The following is a 23,703-nucleotide window of genomic DNA, read 5'->3' as shown; positions in this document are numbered from 1 at the left end:
TTGTGTGCGGGAGGGGCTGAAGTGAGGGGCAGGAAAGAGGCGTAGGAAGGGAGGGGGGCAGTGGTTTAGTGGGACGTCCCACGGCAAATGTCCTGCGTGAAAAAGTGTCGAGGTGTTCAGATCCCCCCGACGCTGACTTCTCCGCTGGTTCTCTGCTCTCTGAAAGGTAAGAGCTCTCACTCGGACTCATTTCCCCCCCCTTCTTTCTTCCCTTTGTGTTGATGTAGCTAAAAGCTAAAAGTTCGCTTCAACTTGCAGAGAACTTTCAACAACCGAGTCGAAGATTGTTTATTTCTTATCCATAAGCCTTGACATAATAGTCACGTAGCCAAGTGCTGGAATCATGCATGGAAACTTCGCGGCAGGATGAAGATTGTTTGCCACATCGGCATCGGGAGGGGAGGGGGTGGGGGGGGGCAGGAGATGGGTGAAGGTGGGGGAGGGCACTCTGTCATATCGTTGAATTAACAAGAATGAAAATTGAAAAAGAAGACAAGGTCTCAGCCTGTTGTGAAGGAATGCACGTTGCCATGGCAACCACCCACCAGCTGTTCAAAGATTACTCTCGGCTTCACAAGCCTGCAAGACATTGCCTGCTCGGGAACACATTCCCAAACCCAAATGAATGCTCCAGGATATTCCCTTTTAGGTTTAACAAAATGTACAAGTCGTCCGTATCAACCTGGAGATGACTCGGAGCGTTTTTGTGCTTCCGATTCCATTCCGAATTGACGGAAAGCTGTGCTTTTGGGTGGAACTTTGCCCATCACGCACAATCTTGCGTATATGACGGAGTATTACAGCCAGAGATTTGTGGAATAAAGTCCCAAATTTCCGAGAATAATGTTTTAATATTGATGAGAAAAAAATCGTAAATTTCAGAGAATTAATTTATAAGAATATTAAGCGTACATAAGGAAAATAGAGCAGGATCAGGACTGTTTGAGACCTACGAAGACCTGGAAGAAATAGTCGATTTAATGACAGCTTTATGTTTCCTTCATCGGGCGGCAATAATGGGCGAACTTACTTTCAGATTTGGTTCGCCACGCCGTTAACAATTCTCTTGGTCCGGGCATCGAACTTCAGGAAAGATGGGAACCTTCCTCTGGCTTCATTCAACAAGCTTTTATTTATAACGTGGCAGCAAAACAGTGCAGCTGAGCGCACTGAACGGTTTAGCACGCTAGCCCGTCTTACCGTTTTCCTTCCCCTGCCCCCGACACATACTCAAGGTCAAAGGTCACATAGTTTTTCATAGAAAGTTATGACTTTATTTTCAAAATCTCAGATAGTTTTTTTCTCAATGTGGTCCCAATAATCATATATATTAGAAAAAAATTATGACATGCTAACAGTTAGCATGATTTTTTCCTAAATGTTATTGTGTATAAAACACACGCTAAGAACACTGTTTTTGATGGTTTTTATTAATTATTATTTTGAAAGGTGATGCAATTTTCAGAATCATCACAAATAAATGATCTTTTGAAGATAATTTTTCTGTTTTCAGTTTTATTTGCAGTGGATCAGTTCAGTGAATTATTGTTTTATATTATAGGGAATTTAGTTTTGGTTTGTGGTGAAATTTTAAGTTGTAAAAAGGCAAAAAAAAAAAAAATATTGACCTACATTAAGGAACACTTTGGACTAAATATAATGTATTGATTAAGGTATAATAAAAATTATAGTTTGTACTGAATCAGGAATGTAATTTGAGAAAACTAAAAAAAATACATGTAACAAAATTACAGCAATTCAATTAGTTTATAACAAAGTAAAATCTATACTTATATGTAATAGTAAAAATGAAAAATTAAGTTGTAACAAAGGATAAAAAATATTTACAGTTTTTGTACGTATGAATGCAGTTTCTTTCTTTGTCTTAAGGTCAAAAATGTATTTCCAGTAAATCAAAATGTATGGTTTCAACCACATTATAAATTATAAAATAAATTAAATTTGAGAAAATTTAAGTGTAATAAATTACTGTAATTTTTTTAAATTGATCCCATTTTTTACAGTGTATAGTGTCCCTACATCATACCGTGTTTTTTGGCTCTTTGATTGTTGAGGTGGCAGGAATGCCGCCAAAGTGGGCGGAGCATATACAACTAGCAACTCCCCCTACAGGACGCTTGAAGCATTGCATGCTGGGAGTAAAAAGACAAATGATGTCTTCAATAATCGGTGCGCTTCTGTGCCGTACACCGTGTGTGTTATTCTGTCCATCTCCAGTTAAAGAGGCTTTTATTTTGTAAAAAAAAGGAAGTGTGTACAGGCTTCATGGAAAGTCGCATAAAGACTTAAAAAACATCTCAGGTTACTTTTCCTCTTGAATGAGTTTGTCTTGTTTGGGCTCTTTGTGCTTCATTTCCTGTCTCAACTGTGAAACCTTAGTCTTCGTGCCCCCCCCTTAAATATAACCCAAATCCTCATTTAAAACGTGTTTACCGCTTTAGCTGACACAAGTAGCTTGTAAATAAAACACATAGCGTGGACTCTGACAAAGAAGATTCCAGACATCAACTTCCTCTCTGGTGTGTTTGGACCAGAAGAGGAAATGAGACTGTACCTGCTTGTCGAGCGTTATGTCATCGACGAGAAGAAAGCGTCGGAGTCAAACCGCTCTTCAAAGCGTGTTTGTGCGCTTGTTTTGCCGCTTTCTGTTGACACTCGCTACAAGCAGCAAATCAAACACATTTAGCCAGCAAAGAGCTCATTTATGAGGCCAACTTTGACCGCGGTTGGAGCTTTCCAAATAAAATAGTTTGTTTGGCTCTTACGTCACCTCCTCACGCCGTGTCCCTCCAAGTCAAACACCGGGATGAGAGAGTACGGATTCTCTTCTCGATGTTGACTTCTTCCGTATTTAGATCAACTTCTCCTAAAGAGACGCCTACTTATGGACGCCGTCACTCTCTGGAACTTTCCATGACGTCTTTGGACCATCAACAATCATTGTGGACAATACGGTGCGGTAAAAAGATGGTCGCCCCCTCCCTAATTTATTTTTTTTGCATGTTTTGATGCATGAAATATATTCATTCATTCATTTTCTGCCGATTTTCCGTGCTGGAGCCTATCCCAGCTGTCTTGGGGCGAGAGAGGCGGGGTACACCCTGGACCGGTCGCCAACCAATCACAGGGCACATATAAACAAACAACCATTCACACTCACATTCATACCTATGGACAATTTGGAGTCGCTAATTAGCCTAGCATGTGTTGGGAATGTGGGAGGAAACCGGAGTACCCGGAAAAAACCTCACATATGTACGTACAGGGAGAACATGCAAACTCCACACAGAGATGGCCGAGGGTGGAATTGAACCCTGGTCTCCTAGCTGTGAGGTCTGCGCGCTAACCACTCGACCGCTGTGCAACAAAGTAGGATTCATTCATTCATTCATTTTCTACCGCTTTTCCTCACGAGGGTCGCGGGGCGGGGGTGCTGGAGCCTATCCCAGCTGTCTTCGGACGAGAGAGGCGGGGTACACCCTGGACCGGTCGCCAGCCAATCACAGGGCACATATAAACAAACAACCATTCACACTCACATTCATACCTATGGACAATTTGGAGTCGCTAATTAGCCTAGCATGTTTTTGGAATGTGGGAGGAAACCGGAGTACCCGGAGAAAACCCACGCATTCACGGGGAGAACATGCAAACTCCACATAGAGATGGCCAAGGGTGGAATTGAACCCTGGTCTCCTAGCTGTGAGGTCTGCACGCTAACCACTCGACACCTGTGTTGCATGAAATGTATGACAACACAAAATGAAACTTTTTATCATTAAAGCTAATAACTGCTTGCACGGTGGTCGAGTGGTTAGCGATGTTGGAGTCATGAACACTGACCTTAATTGAGGCAAGTGAGCGTGGGGTCTTTTGGGACCTTTTGGATGCGTCGTCGCTGCGTTCTTGGGGTCATTCTTGTTGGTCGGCTCACCACTGTTCCATTGATTTGGCCATTTGTGAATGATGGCTCTCACTGTGGTTGGCTAGAGTCCTATAGCTTTTAGAAATGGCTTTTTGTTCTTAATCCAGGGAAGTTTTTCATGAAGAATGGCAGCTGTTCTCCTTGCAAAGTAGAAACATGTCCATGCTAGTCTTCTTATGTTTACAGTGCTAGGTGGTCCAGTGGTACGTCATGTCCATATAGAGAAGACGAAGAGGACATTATAGGACAATTAAATTATTTCTTGTCAAACTAAGTATAGAGCAACTCAAGCTGTTTGAGTTTTTTTTTTCCCCACTAACTTCCAGAAAGATCTAGAATGTTATTGTCGTTCAAAGAACGTCAGCTGAAGCGGAGCATGAAGAACCTTCAAGAGGTTGACGTTGAAAGCAGGCCATAACACGATCCCGCCGTGCCTCCGCGATGTCTGCAAGATAACAACACGTTTTGTGTAGCGTCAAAACAAAACCAGCTTTTTATGGACATCTCCATTTCACAAGCGATGGAGGCAGAGAATGTTGTAGAGTCCGCAACAATGAAGCTTCTTGTTCAGCCCACCATGACACCTCTGGGGTTCAAACTCACGACTCCTGTCTGCCTATTGTGTATTTGAACGCTAGCACTCAAGATCTTTTTCATGCAGATACAACGATAATCACATCAAATTTTACGTATTTGGATATAAATTTTGGAAATATGAGTTATTATTTGATTCAAAAAGTAAATCTCCAGATTCAAATCCCACAGTTTCATGTGAGCGACATATTTTCCAACTCTCTGTGTTGTCATAATTTTACACTATACTGTACATAATAAGATCAATGACATGACTAGAATGTACGTACACTACCGCTCAAAAGTTTGGGATCACTTGCAAATTTTTTAGTTTTCCAAAGAAAAACTAATTTTAGATGATTAGAAAAGCCATCTAAAAATCTAAACTAAAACTAAAATGTCTTACCGTGCTGTTAACTACTCCCTTCAGAGAGCGGCACAAACCGGGTCTAACAAGGACAGAAAAACGCTGCATATCAGAGTGTTTTCCAAAGAAAAACACATTTTCATGCATTTCGCAAACATTTTTATCCATTTCACAAACAATGAAAATGAATGAGATGATTTTTAAAGAAGGATCTACATTTTTTAAATATCCTCTGCATCAATCTCCTGGTATGGCTGCTAATCCAAGTTCATCATTTTATAAGGCTAATAGATGATTAGAAAAGCCATCTAAAAATCGTAACTAAAACTAAAATCTCTTACCGTGCTGTTAACTACTCCCTTCAGAGAGCAGCACAAACCGGGTCTAACAAGGACACAAAAACGCTGCGCAAATATCTGAGAGTGTGTAGTTAAAGACAAAGACGCCTCACAGGTCATCACCAGATAATACTAAATAGTACCCGTCAATCACCAGTGTAAGTATCAACAGCGAAGCGGCCACTTTAGGATGCTGGACTTCCAAGAACTGGACTGCCGAGAAAAAGCCATATCTCAGACTGAACAAAAAACATTCCCAAGTCATCCCAAACTTTGGAGTGATAGTGCACCTATGTTTTTTCAAGATGTGTTGAAAATCATTCCCGGTGACTAGCTAGTTTAATCCGGGTACCCCCACTTTGCTGTGATCCAGGCGTGCCCATATAAGGAAGTGAGTCAGTGTTGGAAAAAAATGCCCAAACCTCATTACGAGAATCCAACACTTACTAACTTATTATCGATAAAAATGTCTTTGGATATGAGATTAATTGTGATTAATTACGAGTTAACTACAGATTAAAATGTGATTAATTGTGATTAAATATGGTAAATTTTAGAGCATAACGCTCTGCTAACGGAGGCGTGGATCTAGCATGTGTGAAATAAATTTTTTTTTTGTGTCACTGTCTTTTCAAGCTCGACTTAGAACCTCCCACGTTTACGATGAAGGTGTGGATCGTCTTCCTCGTCTGCCTGGCAGGACATGCCATGGCTGCCCCTGTAAGTCCTCTGAGTCCTTTTCCAGTAGCACTTCCTGTTTAAGAGTATTTCTGATGTTTCTGTGTGTGTGTATCAGACAGAGGAGGAGCCCATGGATGAGGAGCTGGTGGTGGATGAGGCCATAGTGGAGGATCCAGTTGTGGAGGTGAGTCGTCTTGTTGGGTCGGGTCCCGTCACGTTAGTCCTGATGATGTCATCAAGTGGTGCACGGCTCAAAGCGTGCAGATCACAACAAAGTTTCTCTGACTGCGGTCCAAAGTGTACACGATGTACGGAAAATAAAAAGAGCACTGGCTTCTACTGACAGGAAGTGGTGGCATTTTACAGACTTCACCTCATGCTTGTTACTGTCAGCCATTTTGGTGCCACCGCTCACTCGCAAGGCCGGTTCCTTCGGGGGGAGGAACCCTCTGGAAGCGGTCCAGTGTGACCTCAGCAGCCACAAATAAAAAGCTCCTTTGTGGAGTCCGGTGTTTGAAAATTCCTCAGCGAGGGTCGTCACGCAGATAGACGCGCTTCCAGTCTGACCTCCGACCTCTTGTGTTTCCCAGGAGCTGGAAGTGGGGGCCAACCCGGTGCAGGTGGAGATTGGAGAGTTTGACGAGGCCATCGAGGTTGAGGAAGATGTTGCTGAGAGTGAGTACACGCACACACACACACACGAGTGTCACATGACCATTTTAGCCTCAAAGTGGAAAATCCAGCATGGAAATGAGAGAGCGCTGTGACCTCAGTGGGGGGGGGTAATGACAGGGTGCAGACCGCCGTGCAGGAAGCAGGCACCGCTACAAGCGCAAACACAACCAGAACAGCCCTGCTGGACCATAAAGACACCCCCCCCACACACATACACTTCGTACATACAGAGGCACCTCGCCTTTGCTGACCAACGCGGCACACTCACTCACCTGCGACCTTCGTGTGCGTGTCCGATCAGGCCAGCGGGGGCCCCGGACAGTGAGGGGAAATCGGGTTGTGATGGTTTTAACCCTTTGAACACTTTTTTGTGTGTTTCATCATCAGACCCATGCCTGCAGCACCACTGCAAGAAGGGCAAAGTGTGCGAGGTGGACGAGAGCAACACCCCCATGTGCGTGTGTCAGGACCCCTCCACCTGCGCCCCCGCCGAGGGACCATTCGAGCATGTGAGTTCATCATCATTAGGTGTTTGATTCGTATGAATTTTAACAAACATCAAGTGTCCATGAAATATGGAGCGGGGAAGTGGAGGCATGGGAAGGGCATAACTATGAAGGCATGAATCAGGGGTGATTGAAAATATAAAAAATGGCGGCGGCCCACCTTTGTCCTATAACCAGTACGTAGACGAAATGCTGCGTTCTCAGAGCACTTAACTTAATATTATTATTATTGTTGTTGTTGTTATAATAATGAAAATAAATAATAATTATTATTATTAATAATGATAATAATTATTTTTAAATAATTGTTATATTTTATTATTACTATTAATAATAGTAATAATTATTATAAAATGTAAAAAAACCTATAAAAAGAAACAATAAATAAATATAAATAATAAATAAATATATAATTCAGTATTAATAATAATATTATTAAGTTATTATTATTATTTTTATATTTTTTCTATTTTGTGCTTATTAATAATAATATAATAATAATCATTGTCATCATAATAATATGATGAAGATGAAGCCCCGTCTCACTGCTGTGCTGTCGTGCAGGTTTGCGGCACCGACAACAAGACCTACGACACTTCCTGCCACTTCTTTGCCACCAAGTGCGCCCTGGAGGGAACCAAGAAGGGTCACAAGCTGCACCTGGACTACATCGGACCCTGCAAAGGTGACCCGGGAAACAACGTCAATGTCGGGTGGGGTGTCAGTCATGAAGTATTATCTCAATTCCAGACCAACTAAGAGCAATCAAACACAAACAGCAGCCATCGGCCATGTTTTTTCCTGTTGTTTACATTCTCTTTTATTGGACCGCAGCATCGTGCGACGAAGCGGCTGCAGCTGTGCTGCTGTGATTTGGTGGGCGGAGTCAGCTCAGCCACCACGGGATGCGTTCAAACACGCTAGCTGTTGTGGAATGTACGACCTCAGTCAGCCCAGGGCTGGCAGGGCTCAAGTGGAGAACACTTCACCGAAGCTCTTTGTAACTTTGACTCTTCACGTCACCAATAACGGTCTTATTATTATTATTATAGGCATAATAATATTATAATATAATATCATATTATATTAATCTTATTATATTAAAAATAATATTAAATATTATTTTTTATAAAAAATATTAAATATATTTGGAAGTAAATACTAAATATAAATATTATATCATTATATTTATTAAATATAAATATTAAATATATTTAGATGTATGTATAAAATATTAAAATAATTATTATTATAAATAATATATAATAATAATAATTATTATTATTATTATTCATTTTGTACTGCTTATCCTCACGAGGGTCGCAGCTCTCTTCAGGGCGAAAGGCGGGGTCCAAACTGGACTGGTGGCCAGCCAGCCAATCACAGGGCACATATAGACAAACAACCATTCACACTCACATTCATACCTATGGACAATTTGGAGTCGCTAATTAGCCTAGCATGTTTTTTTGGAATGTGGGAGGAAACCGGAATCCCGGTGAAAATCCACGCATGCATTTTTATTTTTATTTTTATTTTTATTTTTATTTTTATTTTTATTTTTATTTTTATTTTTATTTTTATTTTTATTTTTATTTTTATTTTTATTTTTATTTTTATTTTTATTTTTATTTTTATTTTTATTTTTATTTTTATTTTTATTTTTATGAGCAACATGAACAGTGGTTCAAAGCTCTCTTGTTTGTGTGTTGGTGCAGACATCGAGCCCTGCCTGGATAACGAGCTTAACGAGTTCCCTCTTCGCATGAGGGACTGGCTGAAGAACGTCTTGGTGACCTTGTACGAACGCGACGAGGACAACAACCTGCTGACGGAGAAGCAGAAGCTCAGGGTGAGCGTCTTATATTGTCCCATTCATCCTGAAACGCCACGTGTTCCTTTAAAGAAGGACGTTTGTACACTTCCTGTTCTTGTCAGTGTAAAGGTACTTAGACATAGAATCCGGATTCGGTTCTTGTCCTTCAGGTGAAGAAGATCTACGAGAACGAAAAGAGACTTCAGGCCGGCGAGCATTCCCTGGACTTGCTGGCCCACGACTTTGTCAAGAACTACAACATGTACATCTTCCCGGTCCACTGGCAGTTCGGACAGCTCGACCAGCACCCCACCGACGGGTAAGCGCTGTGGGCGGCCGCCCCTCTCGCATCATGCTGTGACCCGCCGCCATCTTTTTTTTTTTTGCCCTGCAGCTACCTGACGCACACCGAACTGGCCCCCCTGCGCGCTCCCCTCATCCCCATGGAGCATTGCACCACGCGCTTCTTCGAGGAGTGCGACGCCGACAGCGACAAGTACATCGCCCTGGAGGAGTGGGCCGCCTGTTTCGGCATCAAGGAGCGTAAGTATCAACCGCCACGTCTACTTCCTGTAGCCCGGCTTACAGCTGACTTCCAAACTTCACGTATTTACAGAGGATGTGGACCAAGACCTCGTCATCTAAGCTCCGCCCACCACCAGCAGCAGCGCCACAGCTAGTTGCTTCTTTCGGGAAGAGGTGCTATTAATTAATCCCCAAATGAAAAACAAAAAACAAGTCAGTTTGGTGCTAACTGCCTTTATCTTTGCTGCCTATACCACTAAAAAGTTTCCAAAAAAACACGTACTAACATCACTTCAGTAAACATCATTTTTTTATTTAAATATGTTTGAGGACGTCCAATCAGCAACGTTAAGTGTAAAGTCCACAATAAGGTTTGGAAATAAATAATAATAATAATAATAATAATAATAATAAATTCCCTGCGCTTTGCTTTCTGCTGCTTCATGTACTTTGGTTGTCTTATTTTGTGGCCGACTACTGTGCTGTCTGGTTGCCATGGACACGGAGAACGCGCGTGTTCAAATAAAGAACACTGAAACGTTACACGAGGGGGAAATCTCGCAGGCTGAGAGTTTTTTTTTTGTTTTTGTTTTTTTTATCAAGAAAATGTTTCTTCTGACAACAGCAGCAAAGCTTCCTTGAAGAAATAAAATAAGATGAACACATCTCCGCATGCTTTTTATATTTATATTTTTTTATATTTTTAAACTCGTATATCAGTGCATAAATATTTGGAGTTGATATTAGATATACTTTGGGGGTGAAAAGAGAAGTAGCTTTCTTTTTTGCATTCCCTCGGCCACTGGAGCTCGGGTCTGGGTGAGAATGGGCCGCATCAGGTTTTCCCAAAAAAAAACAAAAAAAAAAACGCATTTATTAAAAACAAAAAAATTGAAAAAACTTTGCTTTGGTTCCAATTTTCTACAAGAAAAACTCTGATAAAACATTCCACTGTTCTCAAATATCTTACTTTTTATTTTTCTACACAAAATAAGATGAAAAATAAATAAATCAAGAATAAAGAAAATCAATCAGTAATAAATAAATACATATTATAATAATAATAATAAATTGGCAAATAATAAAAACTTAAGAAACCACATATAGTTGGTGGGTAGACAAATGTTTTTTTTCTGATTAGAATAAACAAAGCATTATTAGAGCCCTGTAGACATGACAAAACACGACTATAGTCACATTTATACTCTTTTTATTTACAACATATTGCGCAACTGCAGCGTCTTGAGACACATGCTAACTCGCAAACTAGAGCGCTAGCCACCTAAACGGTAGCCTTCAAGTTATTTCCTTTCAACTTAAATAGCCAAAAACTTACCACTTCCACACAGATAGGGAGGATAACTATTAACAGTTATTTAACCTTTAACATGAACATTAATCAAATGTAATAATTTTTTTCTGGGTACATGATACACACCCACATCCACGCCTACGGTACATCTGAGCAACAGAGGCAGCACCCTGCCACCATCCACGCCCGCTCATCCAGACTGAAGAATGTGCAGCTGTGCCCCCCCAAGGGAATTTTAAAACAATGTCAACGAGACTGTACAACAATTTCATATTATTGCTTTAGTTTGCCAAATGCACCGTATTTACCTTTCAGGATTGAAGAATATCCCACCACACCGGTGTTGGGGATCTGCAGTTTACATTAAAGTCGCAAGAAGGCTATAATTAGCGTGCAAACACACACACAGGAGCAGCAGCAGCAGGCCCATTTGCTGTCCTCGGCTGCTGGATTCAAGCGTTAAGACTTGCAACAATCTGGCAACTAGTGCCGCCGAGCAATGCCGTGCGTACATTCGACGAGGAATTTAGCAACAAAAACTGACATGCTACAATGACAACACGGTCGCAGCCATATTCCATGTCAGTATTTCCTTTTAGAGAGTGGCAAATTACCTAAAATGCTAACATGCTGAGAGCTAGCTTGGTAGCATCTAGCAAGAAGTAACCAGATCCCAAAAGTGTTCTGGCGGTCCCATGGTGTCCCGACATCATGCCGTGTGTTTTTGGCTTTATAAATGAGTATATTAGCTAAAATGCTAACATGCTAAGAGTTAGCATGGTAGCATCTAGCAAGAAGTAACCGGGTCCCAAAAGTGTTCAGGCGGTCCCATAGTGTCCCGACATCATGCCATGTGTGTATTTGCCTTTAGACATGAGTAAATTAGCTAAAATGCTAACATGCTAAGAGTTAGCATGGTAGCATCTAGCAAGAAAGCACCAGGTCCATAAAGTGTTAAGGCAGTCCCATAGTGTCCCGACATCATGGCATGTGTGTATTTACCTATGAGTAAATTAGCTAAAATGCTAACATGTTAACGGTGATCATGATAGCACCTAACAATTACAACAATTTAAGACCATTAAGGGAATATACCCCTTTTTTGCTTCTCATTTATGTATGTTTTATTTATTTGTTGTCATAATTTGTCCCTGTGTCTATATAGGTGGTGTTATTTAATGTTGCTCATCTGGAATTTGATAAATATTTTGAATTTAAAGCGCCTTTTTCTGTTTGATTTAATTGTTATATAAAAAAACATGCGTATTATGCCCCCAAGCGACGAACCGGCAGAAGTGCAACTATTATGTAGCCATTTCTCAAAGTTTTGATGATTGGTTATTGGCTGGTCGGCTCAACAGTACCTGAATGTTATTGGTTGAAAGCGGCTTTACGTGGATTTGATTGGTTGAAACTACGCCGAGAGGCCGGGACGTTCTTTGCGGCTGCGCAGCTGAAACCGGCAAGCAAGGAGGCACGTTGTGAAAGTGCTTGTTTTACTAATCGTCATCATTCAAATACCACTTTTGCTCCAAACGACTACCCATTAGATCACCAATCTCCGGTGAGTAAACAATTATCTTGAATCACATATGAATGTTCAAAGATACCTTTTTGTTTCTTCTTTTGTCAAGTGGGTCGTCCTGCCGGGCGCCGTCTATAGCCTGGATGGAGACGGTTAGTTTATGTTAGCAGTGCTTGGCTTTAGCACGCTTGGAAAATGGCCATATCGTCTACAACGGAATACGTTTAGTATCGTTTAATACTCGGTTTGTGTAAGATAAGATTCGTATGAACTGCAGTACCGTTTTGTTGTGGGCGATTTTGTACGGGAATTAGTTACAACCGTCAGACAGCTTCACGTCGTGACTGCCTTCTTCCGGTTCTTCTTCCCCGCCATGCTTTCATTTTCACTCATGGCCGCCTGCCCTCTCCTGGCTTTTGTCAGCATTTATATCCAATTATACTTTGTACTTTTATTATTCTGTGTGTTTTCTTTGCCTCCGCTACCAACTAGTTAGTCTCAGCCTGCTAGCTTCTTTTTAGGCCTCCATACATTCGGAACATTCGGCGACGAGCGAGTAGGCTCACCCGGACCCAAACCGGGGACGGCACTGCGCGTGCGTGTATTTGTGCGCGTGCTGCTGCTGCTGCTACTGAGCCGGCTGGGTCACATGGTCGCTGCTTGTAAGCTAACATGCTAACAACATGGCAGCTACTGAAAGTATTAGAAATAGCGGTGTCACGACACGGGGCTAGCTTTAGCCGACGAGACGAGTTATAATATTTTTTTACCAATATTTTACTTTCCAGAAATTGAAACAAAAAGTAAAACAAAACGTTAAAATGGCGATAGCGGTTGTTAGCTGCTACTAGCAACCATTTGTGTCGTGTCGTCATTAAAATAGATCGCAGGTTAGTTTTGTTTACCCTAAAAGAACTACAGTTCCCATGATGCTTAGAGGGCAGTACCCCGGAAGTAGTGAAATGTTACTATTATTGATATTACTAAATTGGCTTGCTCAAATGTAGAATTACTACAGCTATTGCTTGGGCATTAAAAGCTTTTCCCTAAACGAGAAATACGGTCACCCTCTAATCTCTTAAGCTCTCATGGCGTCCTTAATTAGAAAGGATAAACAATAACGTTAAAGACCAATCATGATACAAAGTGTGTCGTTTTATTAAAGCGGCTCTCATTTTGTCACATCAATGTGACGTCCCCGTTTACATGCACTCTTCCTGATCTGTTGATTCCAAATGCTGCGTAGTTATGAAATGCCCCGGGGGCCGATTCTGGTCACTTAGCCAATCGGTCAAAGCGTACATTCGTGCCTCGCTACGTCACAATTAAAAAAAAAAAAAAACAGTGAAAGGGAAGTTACATTGTGGTCAGTATGTGTAAGTGATGTTACACTGATGATACGTTAGTTTACATTACATTACATGACCTAAACGGTGCCTCTAGTTGCCCGTGACGTGTCTGACGTGATGGACGATAGTGGCAAAATCTCATACCGTGTTGAAGCGGGACATGCCATGTTAACATACATCGCCACGATTTGATCTATGTCGGGAAAACAACCACAAGAAATGATAATCGTTTCATCTTTATTTGAGATTCTCATGTGATGTCACAAAAAAATGAGATGATATCATTATCGTACATACATTTCGTTTTAAAGTCGCTACATTGGCTCCCTGTCCGCTTCAGGATCGATTTTAAGATTCTTTTACTGGTTTTTAAACGTCTTAACGCCCTTGCACCTTCTTATTTATCTGATCTGCTTTTACCGTATCAACCGTATCAAAACCCACGGTGAGGCAGCATTTAGCCCAGTGGTCTCAAACACGCGGCCCCGCGGGCCAAATGTGGCCCGCAGGACACTAGTTTGAGGCCCCCGCCTTGATATGAAAGTTTAATGTTAGTGCGGCCTGCGCAAGTTTGATATGGATGCTGTATGGTATCATGTACCCAGAAAAAAATTATTACGTTTGATTAATGTTCATGTTATAGGTTAAATAACTGTTAATAGTTATCCTCCCTGTCCGTGTGGAAGTGGTAAGTTTTTGGCTATTTAAGTTTAAAGGAAATAACTTGAAGGCTACCGTTTTTAGGTCGCTAGCGCTCTAGTTTGCGAGTTAGCATGTGTCTCAAGACGCTGCAGTTGCGCAATATGTTGTAAATAGAGTATAAATGTGACTATAGTCGTGTTTTGTCATGTCTACAGGGCTCTAATAATGCTTTAATTCTAATCTAAAAAATAATTTGTCTACCCACCAACTATGCGGTTTCTTAAGTTATTATTTGCCGTTTTATTATTATTATATTACCTTATTTATTACTGATTGATTTTCTTTATTCTTTGTTTATTTTTCATCTTATTTTGTGTAGAAAAATAAAAAAATAAGATATTTGAGAACAGTGGAATGTTTTATCAGAGCTTTTATTGTAGAAAATCACAACCAAAGCAAAGTTTATTCATTTTTCTGTTTTTAATAAATGCGTTTTTTTTTAAAACCTGATGCGGTCCAGTCTCGCCCAGACCCTAGCTCCAGTGGCCCCCAAGCAAATTGAGTTTGAGACCCCTGATTTAGCCACTATGGCCCCCACCTTTTTAATCAGGCTTTTAACTAATATTTTAAAACTTTTCTTATCTTTTTTTAGTCCTATTTTATGGGTTTAGTTTTTAGCTTTTAACTCCAGTATTTCCTCGGGGTGGGCGGGGGGGGGGGGGGGGGGGGGGTCCTCCTGTGAGGGGGTGCCATCCTTGGGTCCCTTCGACCCGGCCGGCTTACTTCTGTAAAGCACTTTGTGTCGCATGTTTTTTGCAGTAAAAGTGCTCTACAAATAAAGTTGATAAAAAGCTGCTTTCAATGGAACTCGGGAACTTGCATTATTTGTTCGTGTGAACGCACTATTGTCGAATACTAAAAGCGTGACTGGCGTGACTTTGTAGCGTGCTAACGTGGTGTTGTCAGGAGCCTCCAGCGAGCAAAGAAGAAGAAATGGTGATGGAGAAGCCAAGTGCCCAGCTGGTCGGGCGAGAGTTTGTCCGACAGTATTACACGCTGCTCAACCAGGCGCCCGATTACCTGCACAGGTACGCTCACGCTCGGGCGCACGCGCCCACGTGCGACACCACCGTGCCTCACTTTGATGTGTGTGTGTGTAGGTTTTACGGCAAGAACTCCTCGTATGTGCACGGCGGTCTGGACGCCAACGGCAAACCTCTGGAGGCGGTTTACGGCCAGTCGGTACGTTTCCGCGTGAGCATCAAACGATCACAAATGTGTTCTGACACGGGAACGTTGCGTTCAAGGACATCCACAAGCGTGTCATGGCGCTGAGCTTCTGCGACTGTCACACCAAGATCCGCCACGTGGACGCTCACGCCACGCTCAACGAGGGCGTGGTGGTCCAGGTGATGGGGGAGCTGTCCAACAATATGCAACCCATGAGGAAGTTCATGCAGACCTTCATCCTGGCGCCAGAGGTTCAGAACATTATGTCGTTTTAACGTCGTCCTCCATTTTGTTTTTGTCGGTTTTGCGTCCTGACTCGTGTTCTCGTCGTCCTCCAGGGGACCGCCGCGAACAAGTTCTACGTTCACAATGACGTCTTTCGCTACCAGGACGAAGTCTTTGCCGACTCGGACTCTGAAGCACCCGAAGGTGACGACCCCTTTATGACCCCCTTCTTTGTCGTCTTTGTCTAATAATGTGTGTGCGTGTGCAGAGTCGGAGGACGAGGTGGAGGAAATGGAGGAGCGCGTTCCCTCGCCTGACATCCTGCCCGAAGAGTCCAGTTCCTTCTACGAGCCGCAACCTTGGTAAGGACCGACTTGACCAGCTCTGTCCTGGGAAGTCCTCTGGAACGGGGGGGGGGGGGTTGCGGAGATAGCACAAAGAGCCCCCCCCCCTCCAAGACACACCCACGGCGCTAAGAAGCCGCATTAGTGACATTGTGATGCGTTCAAAGTGCGTAAAGTAGAGATCTCACAGGCCGGCTTAAAAAATCCTGTGCAATAACTGTGCAATAAACGTATATCTTGATCATATGTAACTTCTTTATGTGCAGTTCCGAAGCGGCACTTCCTGCCGACGACGCGGAAGTGGCAGCGAGTCCGGAACCGGAACCCGAAGGCGAGGAGGCGGCGTCGGCGGCGGACGGCACAGCGGCGGACCTGAAGCAGGACGCCGCACCGGAGTCGCAAAGCGACGGCGTGCACACGGCCAATGAGCAGACAGAGAAAAGCCCCGCCCTCAACGCCGGCGCAGAACCCGCCGAGCCCGCCCCTGCCGCCCAGGAGGAAAACAGGGTGAGTGTCAGTCTGCGTTCGAGACGTACGGGAAAAAAACGTCAGGGCCTGGATGTTATACGGAAAATGGCGGCCGCCCTCGGTCGCCATCTTGGCTACACAGAGGGGGCGGGGTTTAGCTTGAGTGGGTGCAAGCCAACATTAAAAAGAAGGGAATAAGTAGGTAAATAATGCGGGTGCCATTTTCAAAACTCGTACACAGACACGAGGTAGTCCATATGAGATGCTAACGATGCTAACAAGGCGCTAACATGATGGTCTTTGCAGCCGTTCTCGTGGGCCTCAGTGACCAGCAAGAATCTCCCACCCAGCGGGGCTGTCCCCGTCTCAGGAATCCCGCCCCACGTGGTCAAAGCAGCGTCAACGGCACCGGTAAGGTCACGCCCCTCCCCGGCCGACGTTAAACAAACACGACCGGCGATCCCAAATGTGCATGCGGGTCTTGTCTTGCAGACCCGAATGGAATTGAAGTCAGAGTCCCAGACAGTGTCGCAGAGACCCCAACGAGACCAGCGCCCCCGAGAGCAGAGGCCGCCCGCTGCGCCGCCTGTGAACAGAGGACCGCAACCCGGTACGTGTGACCGTTACTTCCTGCCGACACAGGAAGTGGTGTTACCGACTGACTGGTGTTTGTGTTGCAGCCCGTGAAGGCGAGCAGGGTGAGGCGGAAGGTCGGCGAACGATCCGCTACCCTGACGCCCATCAGCTCTTCGTGGGCAACGTCCCCCACAATGCGGACAAGAGCGAACTCAAGGAATTCTTTGAGCGTAAGTGTCGGTGTCGTGGCGGGGGGGGCGCCCGGGTTGCGATGACATCACCAATCACATGGTGTCCTCCATGGTCCGCAGAATACGGGACGGTTTTGGAGCTGCGGATCAACAGCGGAGGCAAACTCCCCAACTTTGGCTTTGTGGTCTTCGACGCCGCCGAGCCCGTCCAGAAGATCCTCAACAGTCGGGTGAGTCCAAGGTTTGCCTTTTTGTTTCGGGAACATCCAAAGTGCGGCTCTGTACTGACGGGTGCCCGCCGTCGTCTGTGTCGTGTCCCCAGCCCATCAAATTACGCGGCTACGTGCGTCTCAACGTGGAGGAGAAGAAGACCCGCTCGGCCCGAGAGGGCGACAGACGGGACGTGAGGCCCCGTGGACCGGGAGGGCCCGGCGGTCCCAGAGAGCGTGTCAGCGGCCCCAGAGGCCCCCCGACCCGCGGAGGAGCCACACAGAAGCCCAGTTTCGGTTCCGGCCGGGGTGCGGGACCCAGCGAGGGGCGTTACTCGGCTCAGCGTCAGTGATGTTCGACTTCCTGCAAGAACCATTGGACTTGACCAAATTGATCTTCACGTGACCTTCGCATATTTAGTTGACTCACTGTCCAGTCCCTCTTTCACGATGGCCGCCGCCGCCGCCGCCTCGTCTTCTGGCCTGCTGCCCCGCCCCCTGCAGTGACCTCGCCCCGTGGCCAGCTCATGAATTTTGGGACTTTTTGTTTCTCCAAGCTGAACTTGAAGTGGACTGGTGGACTTGAGGAGAACTTTTGGTTCTTTTCTTCGGTTTTCTTAAAAAGGACGTCGATCTGTGGTGAACTTCTTCCTCTTTTTAGCCTGTCGGGTCAACGAGCTCAACTTGTTTCTTCGCTTCTTTGCCATTATTGTGTTGCCGGCTCGCCTGAACGCCACACAACTAAATTAAAGTCATTTACTGTTTTAAAACGCTTTCCTGTCATCTCTTCATAAACGTGTCAACTTTTGCTGGGCTATTTATGTTCTTAGAACAGTATCTTTATTTTCCTACATGCCCCTAAAGTACTATTTGCTAACTGAACATCTACTGTACACACCCAACTCCAAACTGAACTCACCGAAATGCAACAAGAGCAGTGAAGCACACAAACGTCAAACTGCCTGCGGAGTACATGAATGCAACACGTGCTGTAAATATCAATTAAAACAATATAGGACGATGTGGGGCCACATTAAAAAGCAAAATTGACAATAAAAGTCATTCATTTTCTACCACTTATCCTCACGAGGGACATGGGCATGCTGGAGCCTATCCCAGTTGTCTTTGGACAAGAGGCGGGGTCCACCCTGGACTGGTCGCCAGCCAATCACAGCCAGTGTTGGGCGCGTTACTGGAAAAAAGTAATTAGTTATAGTTACCTCTCCAAAAAAGTACCTGAGCTACTACGCTACAAAAGTAACTAGTTACCAGTAAAAGTACTATTACAGAGGTTTACATATATTGCAGTAAACAGGTATCGTCTCACACAAGACGTGGACAAAGTTTTTTTTCAAAGCACATAAACACAAACAACCAGAATAAAAATTAGAGCACAGTTCGTAAGGAAGGAAGCTAACTTTCCTCTTCAGGTAAGCTTTTATTCATAACGGAATAGCAAACAGAGCAGTTAGCATCATCAGACTTCCGCCTTGCTGACCCCGCCCCCACACAAGCCCCCCGCCCTTCTCATAGCTGTCTTTGACATGCCTGTCAAAAACAGTTACACGTTTTGTTATTCATTTATGAAACTTCCTTCCGTAAATGCTAAACGAGTTGTGGATTCATACAAAGCAGCTAAACACCATAACCCGCACATAAAACTTAAATCAATTCCACAATCAATTCTACACCTTTTCCAGCTGGATTTCCTTGGAGTTCCAAAACGGTTTGTTTTAATGTATTCCACTCACGACACGCCCACTCCGCTGTGATTGGTCACATTAGCAAGCGTTTCCGGACTACTGTCGAGCCTACCTAACTGTCCAAGTTTGTCATAGGGGTTGATAATAAATGAATAAACCCCTTGGATATCGACTTGGAAAGTGGTTAGCAGCTATTAAGAGTATGAACGCAATAGGTAGACAATCTTAGCACAACATGGGGAGTGGAAATGTGGAAATTAGACGTTTTTTTGGAGGGTGTTACACGGTTTGGGGCGGTTGGCGAAAGTCGAAAGAAAAAGACACTTTTTTGGGGGGGACTATCCGTGCTTAAATAAATAATAACAACTCCAAACATGGCTGAGCTAGTAATTTCCATACCACTGACTTGTACGCACTCTATAATGACAGACAACCGCTTATTTACACCAAATAAACACCGAACACTGATAAATTGTGACTTACAGTTTTCGCTTTCGACGTTGGAGAGGAATCAAACGTCAGAATCAGCGGATAGTCCAGCTTGGGCACCTCTTTCGGTACGTTAGCAGTCCTTCAAACCTGAACAAACATTTCCTGGAAGCCATTAGTGTTAGCTCCGTGCTAACAAACAGTGTAGTGAACTGGTGCGGTAGAGCGGAAAGGGAGGGGCCAGCAACACTCTGTTTCCGGACACGCCCACATAAGGAAGTCCGGTTCACTGTGAAGTCACAGGGTGTTATAAAAATATCTCTGAAAACAACCGTTAAGAGCCATTTAAAACTTCTTTCTGAGTATACTTCAAATTTCAAAACATAATATGAAACTTTGGCACAGTTTAACACGGGAATAGAACATTCTAACAACATTTATAGGCCGGAAAAGTGGAAAAAGCAGAATAGGTACCCAATGCTGCCATCAAGCGGCTAATGGCAGTTACTGCAGCAAAACAAACAAACTAAAGAGACGTCAAAACATTTCTTTGCCGTTTTTAATGTTTTTTTTTTTTGAACATGACACAGATCCTGGAGTGGAGAAACAACAAGCTTGTCGACAATGTTCAAAAAACAGCTTCATAAAACGTTTTGTCTTGTGGTTAATAGAATTAGTAGTGTGACATATTTCAATAAATACTTCCATATATACATAAACAGCAGAAACGCTACATTCTTTTTTTTTCTCTTCTTCAAATTGCTTCACAATGTTGTGCAAGCAAAATATCTGCCAATCTCTTAATATTCATGCAAAATATTGTTTCTCGGATTCATGAAAATAAAAGGTATTTGCGCAACTTGTTTTTTTTTCCATCCTGCTCAGATATGCACTCAAAGCGTTTGCACTTGGTGCCAGTTGACAACAGAAGCTCAGAAAGCAAAATTAAGGCCATTCCAACGTGTGCAAAGCAAATCAACAGATCCAACTTCTTCTCAGCCGCCCATCAAATGCAACAAATTGGAATTAAATTCATCAAAAAATCAAAACATGCTACTTTTCAAAATCCAACCTAATCTTCTAGAAGCCTCTCAGACCCCCCCTCCCCCTTAAACCCCGCGTTTAATAAGAAGTCACATGATCTCACGCTGGAGAAGCTACTCCAATGGAAGCACAGAATGTTTTTATAGGTCCTTTTTGGAATGACGTGTACAATGTTCCCGCCCCCTGCTTTGCCCCGCCCCCCTATGGCACAAAAATCACCTCTGTTAGCTAGCAAGGCTAGCTTCAGTGGCTATGGCACGTAGGAACCATCACGTCACAAAAAAAAAAATGTTGACTTCTTGACAGGTGCTGTTGCCACGGCAACGACAGATATGGAAAAGTAGCTCGGATGCGGAAGTGAAAAACACAACTTCGCGGAGGGAACTTCAATTCACACCGGAAGACGTCCCGGCGAGGCGGTGCTTAGCTCGGATGCGGAAGTGAAAAACATAACTTCGCGGAGAAAACTTCAATTCACACCGGAAGACGTCCCGGCGAGGCGGTGCTAGCTAACCAAGGAGCTTCGGTGAAAAAAAAAAGGATAATGGATGCCAGCGAGTGTAAAGAACACAAAGTAGAACACACAAACTTTGTTAACAAACCAGCATTACAACTCAAATAAAAAGAGAATGTTGAATAATGTTATGCTAATTGTTTAAGCTAGCCAAACCAAGCAAAGTACATGAAAATAGTTTTGCTAGCTGAGTCTTAACAAAGTTAGCCATTGCTTGTGAATTTGCTGCCCCCTGCTGGTAATGAAGAGGTGTTTATTTTTTTTGTTGTTTTTGAAGTCATAAAAGTAAGTCCCAGCATGCACCGGGCACATGTATGAGAGGGCATAGCTGACGTCATTTGCATATGAATGGTTGCATAGAGAAGCTGCGTGTCACGTGACAGTGTTGGGTGGGGGCGGGGTCACAGAGAGGAAGCACTAATTAGATGTAAACACGGTCTCTTGTCCAAGTGTGGTCACCTGACCTCAGTTTGGCACATAAATAAATAAATATGAGTCAGCCATTTTTGTTGTAATTCAGTCATGTGATCATCACAGCAGCTGGGTGTTATGAAGTAGGGGACGGGGGGGGCATGTAAATATTCTTGCATTGCTTTTACTTCCTGTTAGGGGCGGAGTTAAAGTTTGTGATGGACATGACCTTCACCACGTGTCTTGGTCAGACTGGTCCCACACAGAGGGGTGGGTGTGGCAGCCATGCAGAAGACGGGGAGGGGCTACAATGAGGAGGTGGGCGGGGCCAGCCAGCGCGTCTACTGCTTATGGATGTCCTCGCTGCGGATGATCTTGTAGATGATCCAGTAGAAAATGTTAAAAATGAGGAAGACCAGCGGGAAGGCCACGCGAGACACCGTGTCGATACGTTTGGCGCGACTGATGAAGAGCTTCTTCATCTCCTCGATGCTTTTCTCCGGCGCCGCCGAGGGCGGGGCGTTGTTGTTGTTGCCCTTGATGGCCATGCCGTCTTTGGCCTGCAGGCAGCCGGGACCCACGCCGTAGCCCGGGAAACTGAAGCGGCCCTCGCCGGTCTCGTCCTCCTACAACGACAGGAACACGAAGAAAGAACAGGAAGAAGAAAATGAGGAGTGACGCAGAAACTCTGCAGTAGCGACAAATCACCCCGGTAATAAAAATGTCTCCTTAGTAAGCCCCGCCCCTCGCAGCACCAACGCTCATATGGACGACTGCAGACATAAAACCGTGTGTGTGTGTACGTGCTAGCCCATCAGGTAACATCCATTTTTAGCCCCGTGTCCCCATTCTGTCCTTGGGTCCAGGCCAGACCATGTATTACTGCTCTCACACACACACACACACACACACACACACACACACTACACGACCTCTATGCGTCCTTGAGCTAAACTATGACAGATGTTGGACATCCTTGCCGCCTCTGTGATGATGAATGTAGAGGACAGAAAGACGTGAGGAGGAGACAAATGAGGGGGGTCGGGGTGGGGGTGGGGGTGCGCAACCAGGGGGGCGTGGGTGAGAGATGGGGCGTAGCAATAATGGCGCCCTGACAGACACCAATGGGGGCACGCTGCGGTGTGATCACAAACATGATTGATTATTTTTTTTTTAATGGTTATTATGGTGGACTATATTTTTCATCCAAATAGCAGTCATGTCAAAACATTGTGTTGCTGCTGGATGTTCATCTACAATAAACTACAATGGAAGGCAAAATGTAGAGAAGTAGAAAAAGATGGACGCCCACCATTGTAGTATTACAGTATCACTGGGATACGATGAACATCCGGCAGCAACGCAATGTTTTGACATGACTGCTATTTGGATGAAAAATATAGTCCACCATGATGGCGCCCTGACAGACACCAATGAGGGCACGCTGCGGTTTGATCACAAACATGATTGATTATTATTTTTTTTATGGTTATTATGGTGGACTATATTTTTCATCCAAATAGCAGTCATGTCAAAACATTGTGTTGCTGCTGGATGTTCATCTACAATAAACTACAATGGAAGGCAAAATGTAGAGAAGTAGAAAAAGATGGACGCCCACCATTGTAGTATTACAGTATCACTGGGATACGATGAACATCCGGCAGCAACGCAATGTTTTGACATGACTGCTATTTGGATGAAAAATATAGTCCACCATGATGGCGCCCTGACAGACACCAATGAGGGCACGCTGCGGTGTGATCACAAACATGATTGATTATTATTTTTTTTATGGTTATTATGGTGGACTTGGTTCAGTATATTTTTCATCCAAATGCTAGTCATGTCAAAAATATTGTGTTGCTGCTGGATGTTCATCTACAATTAACTATAATGGAAGGCAAAATGTAGAGAAGTAGAAAAAGATGGACGCCCACCATTGTAGTATTACAGTATCACTGGGATACGATGAACATCCGGCAGCAACACAATGTTTTGACATGACTGCTATTTGGATGAAAAATATAGTCCACCATAATAACCAATCATGTCAGGGACGGCCATGTTTGTGATGACACCACAGCGGGCCCTGCATTTGCCT

At 43.9% G+C, this 23,703-nt stretch overlaps 3 protein-coding genes across 7 annotated transcripts in view; 2 read left to right on the top strand and 1 right to left on the bottom strand.

Moving 5' to 3' along the window:
* The first annotated feature begins 59 nt into the window (after window positions 1–59).
* On the top strand, window positions 60–9,640 carry sparc (secreted protein, acidic, cysteine-rich (osteonectin)). Its single transcript, XM_058064715.2, has 10 exons — window positions 60–166; window positions 5,861–5,944; window positions 6,021–6,089; window positions 6,496–6,580; window positions 6,968–7,089; window positions 7,651–7,771; window positions 8,805–8,938; window positions 9,073–9,221; window positions 9,297–9,445; window positions 9,519–9,640. Exons 2-10 carry the CDS (start codon window positions 5,888–5,890, stop codon window positions 9,545–9,547), a joined length of 915 nt encoding a protein of 304 aa, XP_057920698.2. The 5' UTR covers window positions 60–166; window positions 5,861–5,887; the 3' UTR covers window positions 9,548–9,640.
* A 2,511-nt stretch (window positions 9,641–12,151) lies between these two features.
* g3bp1 (GTPase activating protein (SH3 domain) binding protein 1) lies at window positions 12,152–18,269 on the top strand. The gene is made up of 12 exons (XM_058064698.2): window positions 12,152–12,303; window positions 15,222–15,343; window positions 15,416–15,497; window positions 15,563–15,736; window positions 15,824–15,914; window positions 15,979–16,072; window positions 16,321–16,561; window positions 16,829–16,933; window positions 17,015–17,132; window positions 17,203–17,328; window positions 17,410–17,519; window positions 17,612–18,269. Exons 2-12 carry the CDS (start codon window positions 15,249–15,251, stop codon window positions 17,849–17,851), a joined length of 1,476 nt encoding a protein of 491 aa, XP_057920681.2. The 5' UTR covers window positions 12,152–12,303; window positions 15,222–15,248; the 3' UTR covers window positions 17,852–18,269.
* A 3,171-nt stretch (window positions 18,270–21,440) lies between these two features.
* Window positions 21,441–23,703, bottom strand: part of glra1 (glycine receptor, alpha 1) — a 108,429-nt gene continuing 106,166 nt past the window's right edge. For all 5 annotated transcript variants that reach the window (XM_078788531.1, XM_078788532.1, XM_058064699.2 and 2 more), the window contains one exon: window positions 21,441–22,225. In XM_078788531.1, coding sequence (XP_078644657.1) covers window positions 21,941–22,225 — 285 coding nt within the window. In that variant the 3' untranslated portion in view covers window positions 21,441–21,940. The remainder of the gene's footprint in view (window positions 22,226–23,703) is intronic.

Source organism: Doryrhamphus excisus, linkage group LG23 (assembly GCF_037039965.1).
Source record: "Doryrhamphus excisus strain RoL-2023G ecotype Guam linkage group LG23, RoL_Dexc_Guam_v1.1, whole genome shotgun sequence".
Classification (NCBI taxonomy): Eukaryota; Metazoa; Chordata; class Actinopteri; order Syngnathiformes; family Syngnathidae; genus Doryrhamphus; species Doryrhamphus excisus.
Note: the sequence above shows the minus strand (reverse complement) of the source record. Positions and strands in the feature narration are given on the sequence as shown.

Bases quoted from the DNA above. Each gene is read 5' to 3' on its own strand.
- g3bp1 (XM_058064698.2), top strand. From the start codon at position 15,249: ATGGTGATGGAGAAGCCAAGTGCCCAGCTGGTCGGGCGAGAGTTTGTC. The intron at 16,562-16,828 runs GTGAGTGTCAGT...TGGTCTTTGCAG, and splicing joins CCGCCCAGGAGGAAAACAGG to CCGTTCTCGTGGGCCTCAGT. The intron at 17,520-17,611 runs GTGAGTCCAAGG...TCGTGTCCCCAG, and splicing joins AGAAGATCCTCAACAGTCGG to CCCATCAAATTACGCGGCTA.
- sparc (XM_058064715.2), top strand. From the start codon at position 5,888: ATGAAGGTGTGGATCGTCTTCCTCGTCTGCCTGGCAGGACATGCCATG. The intron at 9,222-9,296 runs GTAAGCGCTGTG...TTTGCCCTGCAG, and splicing joins GACCAGCACCCCACCGACGG to CTACCTGACGCACACCGAAC. The intron at 9,446-9,518 runs GTAAGTATCAAC...ACGTATTTACAG, and splicing joins CTGTTTCGGCATCAAGGAGC to AGGATGTGGACCAAGACCTC.